A 12,487-nucleotide genomic window follows, 5' to 3' on the forward strand; every position below is an offset into this window, starting at 1 on the left:
GGACACGAAATGTCAAAGCAATCCCATTCCCACTGTTTCAAAGCCAGCTTTATAACCTACTAGTAATGCCCTAAGCTGGAGACCCAAGGCCAATAACAATTCCTAGTCTATGTCTAGAACACCCAGTAAAATATAAGTAATTTACTTTATAAGCCATTAGCATCAATTTGCTAAGAAAATTAGCAATCAAATCTCTACTACAAATCACTTCTGAAAAATAGCAATGGCAGGGGCTTAAAGAAAAAGCACCTAGAGACAGAGATAAATTACAGAACTTTGAGGCATTATAAGCATATTAGGGATTTGTTGTTTTGTCAAAAACATTTTCCTATTGCTATGTGGTCTCTATTAATCTTATGCACATAATATGAACACCGATATTAACTGTTTAGAATTTGCTGTTTTTAGTATACTCCAGCTTGAGATAGAATCACTTATGCCTATAGCTACGAGTAGGTCACAGAGACCTGGATTCTGTGATTTTAGGTGATGTCCATGACTTCAGCCCTGGGCGGTGGGGCTCCCATGATTTATTGCTTATTGCCCGCATCCTACCCGTCACTTTTACTAAAAAAAGTAGTGACAAAATCTTAGCCTTACTTATGCCTCACTTACCTTTTTAGCACCACAATTTTCAACTACATCCAAGAACTACATCTAAAAAAAGGAAAATGGGGTGCTTAACAAGCACTTACAGGCCAATTTTTTGCTATTTGATATTTAAAATGCACCATGACCCACATTAGCATTTCACTGTTACAAAGTGTGTACCAGTTTTCATTCTATTCTTCTCATGAAAACCCAAACATGCCTCTGTGCCCCCTTAGAGCAAGAGCAAATGGGACAAAAACCCAGTTTTGAAAAAAAAAAAAAAATCACAAGTCCGGGGCAGAGTGGGACGTATGGTTACCCTCATGATCATATGCTATTTTTCCCACTAACCCCTGCCTCGTTCTGTGCACCTGCTCCACAGTGCTCATTTAATGAACAGCTATTCAGTATTTTGTTTTCTCCTCATTTTTCAATGAGTGGCACCAGGCCTTATTTACTGCACACTATTTAAACTCTGCTCTGAAGACAGAATTGTTCATTTTCTTATGATATGCATCACTATTGTATGAATGCTTCATGAACAATTTATTTTCACAATACCCTTGTGAGATGAGGGGGCATTATCTCCATTTTACAGATGGGGAAATGAGGCATAGAGATTTAGGTCCACAGTATCCACAAAGTTTTGGTGCCCAATTTATGACACGCAAGACCTGATTTTTCAGAATATTTAGCAAAAAGGTATGTTTACTCTACTAGCACAGACACTTACTATAGCAATAAAAGAGGTTTTTCCATCACTGCAGTAAATCCACCTAGGATGAGGAAGTGGGGGTTATATCAACCTAATTAGTGCCCAGAGCACAACATTCTTCACAGACCTGAGTGGTATAGTTAGGTCAACCTATGTTTTAGGTATAGACCAGGCCTTATATAGCACTTTATATATTCCAATCACAGCTCCCATGACTTCAGTTGCCACTGAATGCGCTCAGCACTTCTGCAAATGAAACTCTAGGGTAGCAATTTGAGTGCCCAGAAAATGAGGAACACACTATTGACCACCTAGGAAAAGTTTCATTTAAATGAATTGCCCAGCATCACATAGGAACTCTGGGGCACAGGCAGGGATAAAATCCAACTCTCCAACGCAGCATTTAGCTGCCTTGATGATGACACCACCCTTCCTCTTCCTGAAAACCCCTGCCTCATTTACTACACACCTTCCAATTTCTGCAACAAACCAGGTGGAGTTCCTAGAGATAACAGTCTGATTCATCCCCATTGCAGGTATGTCCTCTGCACTGAATGAGGCAGGTGCCTTGTGGAAAAAACAGTAGGTAAAAAACTGTAATTAAAGAATTACTGAACGTCAGTCAGGAGACACTATTTTGCTGTCTTCAGATAATTAACTGAAACAAAGTTTATAGTGCTTATGAAGAAAGACTCAGACCAACAATATCTCACCTCTCTACTGTAACAGCAAGGTTTAAGAAGAGATAATTTAACAGCATGTGTTTGCTGGAAAAAGAATTCATGTGGGATTGGTGCTCCATTTCCTGTGTAATGTTGACAGCGTCAATCTAAAATTCCTATCATGCAATATGAGAAATTTTATAGTCCTTGTTTCAACAATACTTATAACTCAAATGTAGCTTCTCAAACTTGTAGATATTTTCATTCTTTAGTTTAATGCTATACAAATTGGGATATTGTTTAAATCTGTTCATAATCTTAAAAATAATTATATACATGCTTCCAAAATCCCTAGAGTTCTGCTATTTTAAGGTAAGGAACTTCACATAACACTTAACCAGAAAGCAAACAAGGCAAAAATTCTACAAATTACTGTAATCATCACTCAATGTATAATTTTAATATCTATTAAATGGACAAAAAGCAAACCAAAGATGCATTGTTTGAAACCTTCCATACAATTACTACAGTACACATTTCTAGATAAAAGAACAAAATAAATCATCAGTAAGACACTCTTTCTTCTACTGAAAAATATAAGAAACCATTAAATTAAAATGTTATGCCCCAGACTTACAATTTTCCATGATAACCCACTTTAAACAGCATACTACTATATACACCATTCAACACTAAAGTGCACCGTTAAACAAATGTGCTTTGTGCCTCTACTTTAACAGACACACACTAGGAAATATTTCAGCGGAAAACAATTTTAATCAAACAGTTAAAATCTTAAAGTTAAGAAATGTTATGCTTTAATTTTTAAGCTTACAATGGTTCATATGCACAGCTCTCAATTACAAACTTGCGTACACACTGTGCTCTTGCTGAACAGCTAGAAACGGCATAGCAAGCCACACAGTGTCATCCTTCAAGGTACATCATTCATCTTAATGCCTTCATTGATCAAAATTCTACCTTGATGTTTCAAGATATCTAGACCTTCAACCTGCCTGGACTTACGAGAAGACAGAAGTTAGCTTCCTTATAGCTGCCTACTGGACACTTTGATCTCACCAAACACAGACATTTATCAGAGGGACAGGAAAACTGTTTCACCACACAATCATCATTAGCTGGTAGTTTCACGCATGAGTCTTTTCACTGGTGGTCTCTGACCTGGAGTATACTGTAGGTACATCTTCCTTTAAGCTCAGTAACCTTCCAGATACAATGAAGTAGTGTCGTTGATTTGTTTTTTGGTATGTTTGTTGTTTGGGGAGCAGAGGGGTTGCCACAGAAACTTTTACCTCCTGAACGTTCAATTCAGATGAATTGAAACTAAACTACCATTGTGCTAGAGGATGCTCTGTTTCGAAGAATGGTAATATGTGTTTATGTAGTTTACTTACAAAGAATGATTCTCAGAGTACATACATTCAAGGATGCCCACTCGCCTTGGTGCCTCACCCAACTAGGTCACAATACCCAATGTGTTATACAGAAAGGAAATATTTGCTTAAAAATGCAAATGCCACACAGAGCAATACATTGGTGATAAGCACATGCACAAGCAACATTTGAGTACTTGTGCTTGCAATTCTGTTCACAAACAGCTTCCTATCTCAGATGATAGTAGGACAGGCCTTCAGTGTTCAGTGTTACTCCAGGTCTAGAAATATTTCCTTAACACACCTACTCATTTGAGAAAATGACACACTGGGCTAGCAATAAAGAAAAATTTGCCCTTGCGCCTATTTGTATGCAGAAACCAAAATACTTCACAGATGTTACACACAGAGATTATTCAGCTAACATTCTGCACTTGCAACAATACTGTATATAAAATTTTCAGGTTAGAAACATTCACCACACAATCAGTTTATTTAGACTGATGTTACAGTTTATTATGGCAATCATGCCAGTAGTGACCACCATAGGTAAAGATGCAAACACTCTCTATTATATCATCTTGTTTTATTATCCTCACAGATTTCTCAAATATTCAACTTTGGGATGCTAAGGTTCTATACTTGGTCCATATTGATGGTAGTTTTTGAAAATTCTGAGCTTCAGTTGATTCTGACAATGAAAGGAAAAGAGTGGCATAAAAATAATCTCTCCCCGCTATTTAAACGACGTTAGTCACACTATTTGAATAGAGCTCGGTCAAAAAAAGAAAAGTCTGAGGTGTGAAAGCTGACATGAATGAAGCGCTGCTTGAGGAAGACGGTAACCTGACTTTGTTTTTCAAAGAGTCATTGTGATTTAACATATCAAAGTCTGTTTGAAAATTGTTGACAATGCCCTCTGACAGAGGCAGGATATGCAATCAGAGGGACCAGCAATCTGATCCAATATGGCACTGAGCTGGACATAATAAAAGAAACAAATCTCATTTACAGAGGGCTTTTTGTTGGAATTCAAATATAAACATGCTACTGTGAATCTCTAGTCAGCAGCAAGCTAAAAAGGCATTTTAAACAATACCAATGAACAGTCCTAAAATATTTCAAAACATCTCTGTAGGTGCTGTGTGATTTACCCCAAGAAATCTGCATAAATAAAAAAATGATCTCTCTATAAAAGGTTACCAAAGAAATCATTGAAGCAAAGCTCACTTGGGAATTCCAGCGACCCCTCATGCAAATACTGTATTCCTTTCAAAACAGTTAGGAGGGGTGAGGGGAGCAAAGCCTGTAAGGAGCAAGAAAAGGCTGTCAGCCATCTGAGTTTAACTGGATACATCCTAAAAACTGGGACTGGACAACAGAGGATGTATCACCCGATAAATTGCTCTGTTTTGTTCACTCCCTCTGAAGCATCTGGCACCAGCCATTGTTGGAAGTCAGGATACTGGGCTAGATGGCCCATTGGTCTGACCCAGTATGGCTGTTATGTTCAGTTCTTTGCATATCTTGTAGCAAATTAAATTTTAAGAGATTCAACAACAAGATCAAGCAAGTGTCAAGGTTTTTTTACTCAACTTCACAATCTACTTTTGTACCAGCTATGGTCATGCTCAAGTATACATTTTTCACTGCACTTGGCTATGAGCTATTTGGAGAGATTTGTCTGAAACTCTTTAATTGCTGAATTATCTTAATTTCATAATGCTATAGTTTCTATAGTCAACAACTAAGAAAATGTGCATGTAATTTCATATTAAAATGGAAAATGGCATCAAGAGTAAATGATGCCAAAATTATTTGTTACACAAATTCTAATACCTTTAGGTAAGAGGAAACCAAATAATTATTGAAGACAAACACATATAAAGGCACTAATCTTTTGTGACACGTATTCAACTTTACACACGTTCTGACTTCTTTTTCCTCGAGGATTTTGAAAGACTGAGACAGTGACTTCACATTAAGTACATTATTATTTAATTTATATTATCACAGAGCTTATGAGTCGAGGACCAGGACCCCATTGTGCTAGATGCGTACAAATACATAACAAGATGACCGCCTTGGCCCAAAGAACTTACAATCTAAGTGTAACTCTTACCATGCTTGAAGCACCACATCAAGACATCATCTTTCAACCAACAACCAAGTAGCACTCCCTTCATAGCCCATCTGCAAAATCTGAGTCACCCGAGAGAGGATGTGTTATGAAGGAATTGCTATCTTTAACCTCTTAGGAGTCTACAATCACTCCTTAAGAGGCATTTTCAGCCCATTTTTCCCCCATCTCACCTTCCAGTTATTTATGTTACCCATATGCAACACTCACAGGCCAATGAACATAAGATTTTATAAGAATTCTCATCACAGAAGGCAACATTTTAAACTGTAAATTTCAGCCTAAATGTGTTAAAACAGCTGTTTAGCAAATACAAAACTCAGAATTTGATAACAGAAATGTTTGAGGAGCAAGCCATAAGCACATTCCCAGGTTTCATGTACGAGTGCCTATAACCAGCGTGGGTCTTTTGGACACTAATGTGAAAGACTTAAAAAAACATTAATTTTTTTGCAAGTAGATAAAACCAAGGGATCAACCCTGCTGCAAAGAAAATAACCTCTGCCTTGCTTGAGCTTACATAAACTGACTTATGAATCTTTAATACAAGGACAGTATCAAAAGGTTACTTGGAGGTTCAAAATGGCTCTCTTCTAATCACTAATACTTTTCAAAACATGTTTCTAGCTAGCACTGTTAAAAATGAAAGCACCTCTTTTTGTCATTTGTCAAATATAACATCCAAAACCACTCCCTACTAAAATACAAATATTTATAGAGTCTTCTGTTTAAGCCTGCAAAATTATCCTGGAAACAAGCTGGAAAATTGGCACAATTCCTGGTTAATATGAGCAGCGCTCTCATACCAACTACAGATAAATGTTTGGGTTTTTTAAATGGCAATTCCTTTCCACGGGTACTGGAATAATTTTTATACTTGGGGTGCTGAGAGCCATTGAATCAAGCTGTAAACCCTGTATATAATGGAAACCACTTCAAGCCAGGGAGTGCAGTAGCACCGGCAGCACTCCCAACACCCCTAGTTCCAGCATCTACGTTCCTTTCTGCTTGAAGCTGAAATTTTAATTATTGTTTCTCATTTTTTACATGTCAATATGCTTTCTCCTCACATTGCATTTACACTAGAATTCAAAACATTTTGGTAGATACCAAATAAGCAGAAAACTAAATAAAGTAGGCAGGAAAATCCTACTGATGGAGGGGATTGCCCAGAGATAGGCAGTGGGGCCCGGAAGCAGCACACTGACAAGAAGCTGAATACTACAGTCTTCCCCCAACCTCATTCCATTATTCCCCATTAACATCTCCCAGGTATATAAATATCTCCAACTACTTTTTCCTAACAACCCTGAAGGAGGTGGGAGTGGGGAGGGAACATTACACTCAAGCCTACAAGCTGAGTAACTCCAGTCCCCACTCTGCCTGAGCCTTTTAGTGGGGAAACAAAGCTGATCACAGGAGTACACTACTCTGCTCGATACACAGATATCCAAGCCATGGGCAGCCGGTGAACCAGTCGTTGGGGAAGGCTGACAGCCGGTCCCTCCCCTTCTACCCAAGGCCCCATCCCTTGCCTCCCTTTATGTCCCCTCCCCCGCAGGAGCCCAGAGCACTCCTCTCCCACAACCTCCCACACACACACACCTTAGTCCTGGGCCACCCGAGTGCCCCCAACCCCAGAGCTCTAGGCAGGTCCCCAACCCCAGCTCCAGAGCACCCCAGCCCCAGAACTCTGGACAGGTCCCCAACCCTCAGCCTGAAGCTCCGGGCAGTGTGGCTGAAGCACTCCCCAGCCCCAGGCAGCAAAAAGATTCCCATAAAAGTTAGATGCTGGAGTACAAACCTGGTACTGTACAACTGCCCAGGATTTCAAAGCAATGTGACATGTCACTTCTTAAATAGCCTGTTTTCCAAGTAATACTCTCACAAAAAAAGTGCAACAATTTTCAGCATCTTTTTTCAAAAAATGTAATTCACAGGCTGACTGGACAGCGTAAATTTAAAACAAATGCTTTCCACGGTATGTGAAGATAAAGATTCAATGAAAGATAGTTAGACACCTAAAAATAACTAATTTTGCTTAATAGAAGGATCTCTTTATAAATATATCTAAGTAAAAAACACTACTCCAAGTTGCCGTGAAATGTAGTCATTTAAATTTAGCTTTTTGTAGTAAAGAAACTAATGGATCACTATGTGAAAAGATACATTATCAAGCGTAACTTTTTCTACACAAGCATTTTTCATAAATATCTCGACTATATTTAATAGAACACCATATTTAAAAAATGCTATATTTGTCAGAATATCAAGAAAGAGGGACACTGAGGTGTCAAGCCATAAACACTTGCCACAGAAATGAAAGATCTAGATGAACACTTTTAATAAACCTTTATAACTGTTTTACAAGAAGTGTTCTCTTTGTTACTGGATTAACTCCCAATAGGAAAGGTCTCATTAAAAGTAAAATTCATGGTGTGAAGGATACATTATTGTAAAGAACATTTGTAATGATTTGTATTATGAAGTGGTGCATAATGAATTACAATGAGGTTTCAAGCTCCATAAACTGTAAAACCTCATCAATTTAGTTGAAGTTATGACTGTGTCTGCTGCTACTTTTAGGAAAGTACAAGAAAACTGGTAAGCGTAAAGACTTAAAACTGTTAAATTTCTCAGATATCTAAGTTATGAATAATATAACATAGGCCATCCATGAGGCGGGATACAGTTCATTTTATATATAAACAGTAATATAAATAATGTAATTTCAATTAAGGCCAATTCTGTCCTCTGATACAGGTGGGCAACTCATTTGATATCAAATGAGCATTGTGTAGGGGCAGAATTTTGTTCTTACTCTATTCTCTTATGTAGGCTGCATTAACTTAAAATGAGATTCATGAGGTTCACACCAAAACACACTTACCAATACTGCAAGATCTTTAGCTTCCAAGCCAAAAACGTTCTGCCGTTTCACTGTCAGCAAATCAAGATCTCTAAAGTCATCATCGTCATCCTCAAGGAAATTAATGGATTCTGCTTTTGGAATCTTGTTTATTGAAGGAACTTCTTCCTCTTCAGATAATTCCTCTGACTCATCGCTCTCTTTATCAATGACTTTGCTGGGGAGTTCTTTTTCCTCTGGTTCTTCTTTTCTCCCCTCTCCTTTCATTCTTTGAACAGTAGATATCTTTTCTTCAAAATGAGTTCCTCTTTCCTCCACCTCTTCATTGCTTGCTAAGGAGCATGCATCTTCACACTGCCCTGTCCCCTTTGGGTGGCTTTTTCCTTCCAGTGACTCATTCACAGACAATTGTTTCTGGGCTTTCTGAAGAAATCTAACCCGAGGTGCCACTGCAAGGCCAAGGGAGCTAAAGCATGGGATTAAAAATAATAAAAAATTAATCAAACTGAAAACCATTCTACTAAGTTAGAAATGATCAGCAGGGGTCTGCGTTTAATTTTGATAATGTTTTTTGTTTAATGTATTTTGACTGGAGTACGTACAAACTAGAATCTCTTGATTTTTATTTATTTTTTTAATACACACACACACACACACACACACACACACACAGAACTGGAGAGTCAAACTGTTGGAAAAATGCAAGCCAACAAATATGGGGGGAAACAACTGGAAACATAAGGAGCTCATTAGGCGGGCAATGCTGAAAAAACTGTACTCCCAAAAGAAACCCAGAGTGACAGCAAATGGCAAATTAAATTACATTTACAATATAATATGATGGCATAAATGACAATGCAATTTAGTACTGCAGAGGGAAAAGATTCATGTCACACACCAAGGAAACAATGGTATTCGTCATTGCTGAGACTGTACCTAAAATACTGTGCACAGTTCTATGTACCTTGGTACCAAAAAGACACGGAAGAGTAACAAAAATGATTAAGGCTAAAACTACACAAGAGATTTTACACATGTCTATACATGTGGTTGTGCCTTACCCCACCTATTGTGTGCATCTAAACCCCAGAAGCACGTATCCGAAGGCAAGTAGAGGACGAGTAACCTAGCATGTCGAAGGGGTGTACGGAAGTACACGCTTTAGGCTATGGTACAGTATGTGCCAGTGTGTAGTGGGAAAAGGGGCACCAACCTGAGTTTTAATACTCCACCCCACCCCCATTCCCACAATACAGTGAAGCCTTTCCTGCCTGACACTTACTTACACAATATTAAACTTTTCCATGAGAAAAATGCCTATAGTTGCCACAAGGAAATTATTTGATTTCTGGTTAAATAATCAGAGCCTGTTACCAGCAACAAGTTAAAATCCGTAAAAGGAAATGGAAAAGATTAACGAAAGAAATAGAGTATTCTAAGGCCCATGGCCAAATTTAAAATGAATAAAGAATTTTTATGCAGATTTTAATTTCTTTAAATCATTTCTAGTAACAGCTTTCTGGTGGTGAGAGCAGAACTTGTCAAATGCAAGATTCTCAGGAGCTGAATTAACCAAGTCAGTAGTTTTATTAGTTATTTCTGCTTTTTAAAGTAAAACCAAGTCTCCATTCCCCCAAGAAGGCCCCATTCTACATGGCTAATGGAGCATCTCTAACTTTAAGTTGCCCCATATTTTTTTAAAACTCAACCTGGACATGGTTCATCTGATCTTCTATCCACCTGCACCCACACTTATCTGTTCTATTCCTACAACCTAGGACAATTCTAACCCTTCCATACACAATCTGGAGTAGGATGCAGAGAAAGAGAAGTTACTTACCTCACTGTAACTGGAGTTCTTAGAGATGTGTGGTCCCTATCTGTATGACATTGCAGGTATGTAAGTGCTCCACACACCAGAGAATTTTTGCAAGCAGTTGGTCTACACCTGAGTCCAAGGGTGGGTGACATGCGCTGATTGCCACCAGGTAAACACATATTGAACTAAGGAAAAGATCCACCTTGAGACTAAGGTTACGTCTACACTACTGCGGGATCGACGCTGCAGTGATCAATGTACCACAGGTCAATTTAGTGGGTCTCGTGAAGACCTGGGAATGAGAGGAATAAGCTAAATCGACAGGGGAACGTCTCCCGAGCGCAGTGTAGACACCGCAGTAAATCAACCTAAGCTATGTCGACTCCAACTACGTTATTCACGTAGTTGGCGTTGCGTAACTTAGGTTGACTTACCACAGTAGTGTAGACATAACCTAAGAAGATAGTCTAAAATAATGGGAATATCTGCTGTCTCTGGAGATATATTATTTTGCTGGGCCCAGAGAGAGAACTGTTTCCACTTGGCTAGGTAACATTTTCCAGACGTCCTTTCTATTATTAAGAATGGTTTGCACAGCTTCAGAGCATGAATGTTCTAGGCTTGATGCCCATCCAAATACCAAGCAGTGAGATGAGGCACCTCCAGGCTAGGATGCCTGAGTCTGCCATATTCGTGGGTCAACAGGTGCAGTAATGGCCGAATGCTGACAGATGGATGGGATGACATTTGTAGGAGGCTTGGAAACCAGACTGTCTGAGCCATTTGGGAGTGATGAAGGTGACTTGTTCCCTGTCCTGTTGAATCCTCAGTAGAACCCAAGGTAGTAGTGGGATGGGAGGAGAGGCACAGCTCAAGGCAGTAAGAAAGTATTGCCTCTGGAATGCTTTCTTTGAGCTACCCTGGAGTAGTTTATTTGCATTTCCTCTTTGCCTGAGAGGAAACAGGTTCCAATCGGGGGTTCCCCACTGAGTTAAAATGCTGTGCACCATGAATCATGCCACTCCCACTCCTGATAGATGGCAAAATGTCTGCTGCAACTGTCTGCCAATGAATTTTGAGTTCCTGGAGGGCCTGTCAATAGGGTGATGTGGTTCTCGATACACCAGTACTATAAAGTGACAGCTTCTATACACAGATTTTGTAGAATATGGTCATTAAATTTTGACATATCTACTGGTTTGGAGACAAGAATCAGGCCAAAGAGAAAAGGTTACAACTGAGGCCAGGAGGTGGTAAGAAAGAACTGGGGAGGCTGTTGGTCAGCCCTGCCCCTTATACCTTCAGTGTTTGGCATAGGCCCAAGCATGGACCTACAGATACTGCTTGCAAAAATTCTCTGGTCTCAGATGCATGAAGCACATATGCACCCATAGTGGAATACATATACAGACAAGCACTTGAAGAAAAGTTGCTGTTTCAGTGTCTTGCATCATCCAAACTCTCTCCACTTTTCTGTTTGAATCACTTTAAATGTCTCCTTAAAGCTTTCCTGAGCACCTTACCAATATAACCACAAGAATAAGTGTTTTATCATTTAAGACACTTCTGTATATATGATGGGTCACCATCATGAATCCTTCACAACAGTATTACCTAGCTTTGGGGCTCAGGAACCCAACCAATCAACATGCACATTCATGCCTATAGTCTCTAAGCACACACAGAGGACAAACTAGCCAAAAACACAAATATTACAAAGTGTTCAGAAGTGAGAGTTTAATTTTCCAAGTGTATAGACAGTATGTACTAAAAGTCCTTTATCTTTCCCCCCACAAAAATACAGTCTAGCCAAAACTTCCCTTCTGTCAAACTATTAAATTTACTGAATGCCCCTTCCCTGTTGGTTAGTAGGGCATTCAGTACCTATTGGCGAAGTAAATACATTTAGTGTTTTTTTTCCTTTGTGGGTCATTAACAACAACTGAATTTCCCCACAAACTCTGAAAATGCCTGCCAGTTTGTAGGACCATTAAATATTTTATACTGCCTGATCTTCTGTATTCTCAATCTCAGTACATTCAAGATTATATATTACATATATACACATTCTTCCAGGAGCAATTAGCAGCAACGGGATTTGAGCGAGGCATTTCAGAGAAAAAGGGAAAGAATGATAATTTGAGGGAAGTTTCCGTTCAGTACCTTGTGCACATTCACCAAAGACCCATTAGTAAAAGGATTTATATGCAACATACTTGTGATATTAAAGGAAACAATTATCTATCTTAAAATAATTTTAGCATTTGACTATTAATTGACTTGCAAACAAAAGTGAA

At 38.8% G+C, this 12,487-nt stretch overlaps 1 protein-coding gene across 2 annotated transcripts in view; it reads right to left on the reverse strand.

Moving 5' to 3' along the window:
- Positions 1–12,487, reverse strand: part of DDX10 (DEAD-box helicase 10) — a 316,478-nt gene that overhangs the window by 227,982 nt on the left and 76,009 nt on the right. For both annotated transcript variants that reach the window (XM_042855078.2, XM_042855081.2), the window contains exon 13: positions 8,393–8,837. In XM_042855078.2, the coding sequence (XP_042711012.2) occupies positions 8,393–8,837 (445 nt within the window). The remainder of the gene's footprint in view (positions 1–8,392; positions 8,838–12,487) is intronic.

This window comes from Chrysemys picta, chromosome 1 (assembly GCF_011386835.1).
Source record: "Chrysemys picta bellii isolate R12L10 chromosome 1, ASM1138683v2, whole genome shotgun sequence".
NCBI classification, from domain to species: Eukaryota; Metazoa; Chordata; order Testudines; family Emydidae; genus Chrysemys; species Chrysemys picta.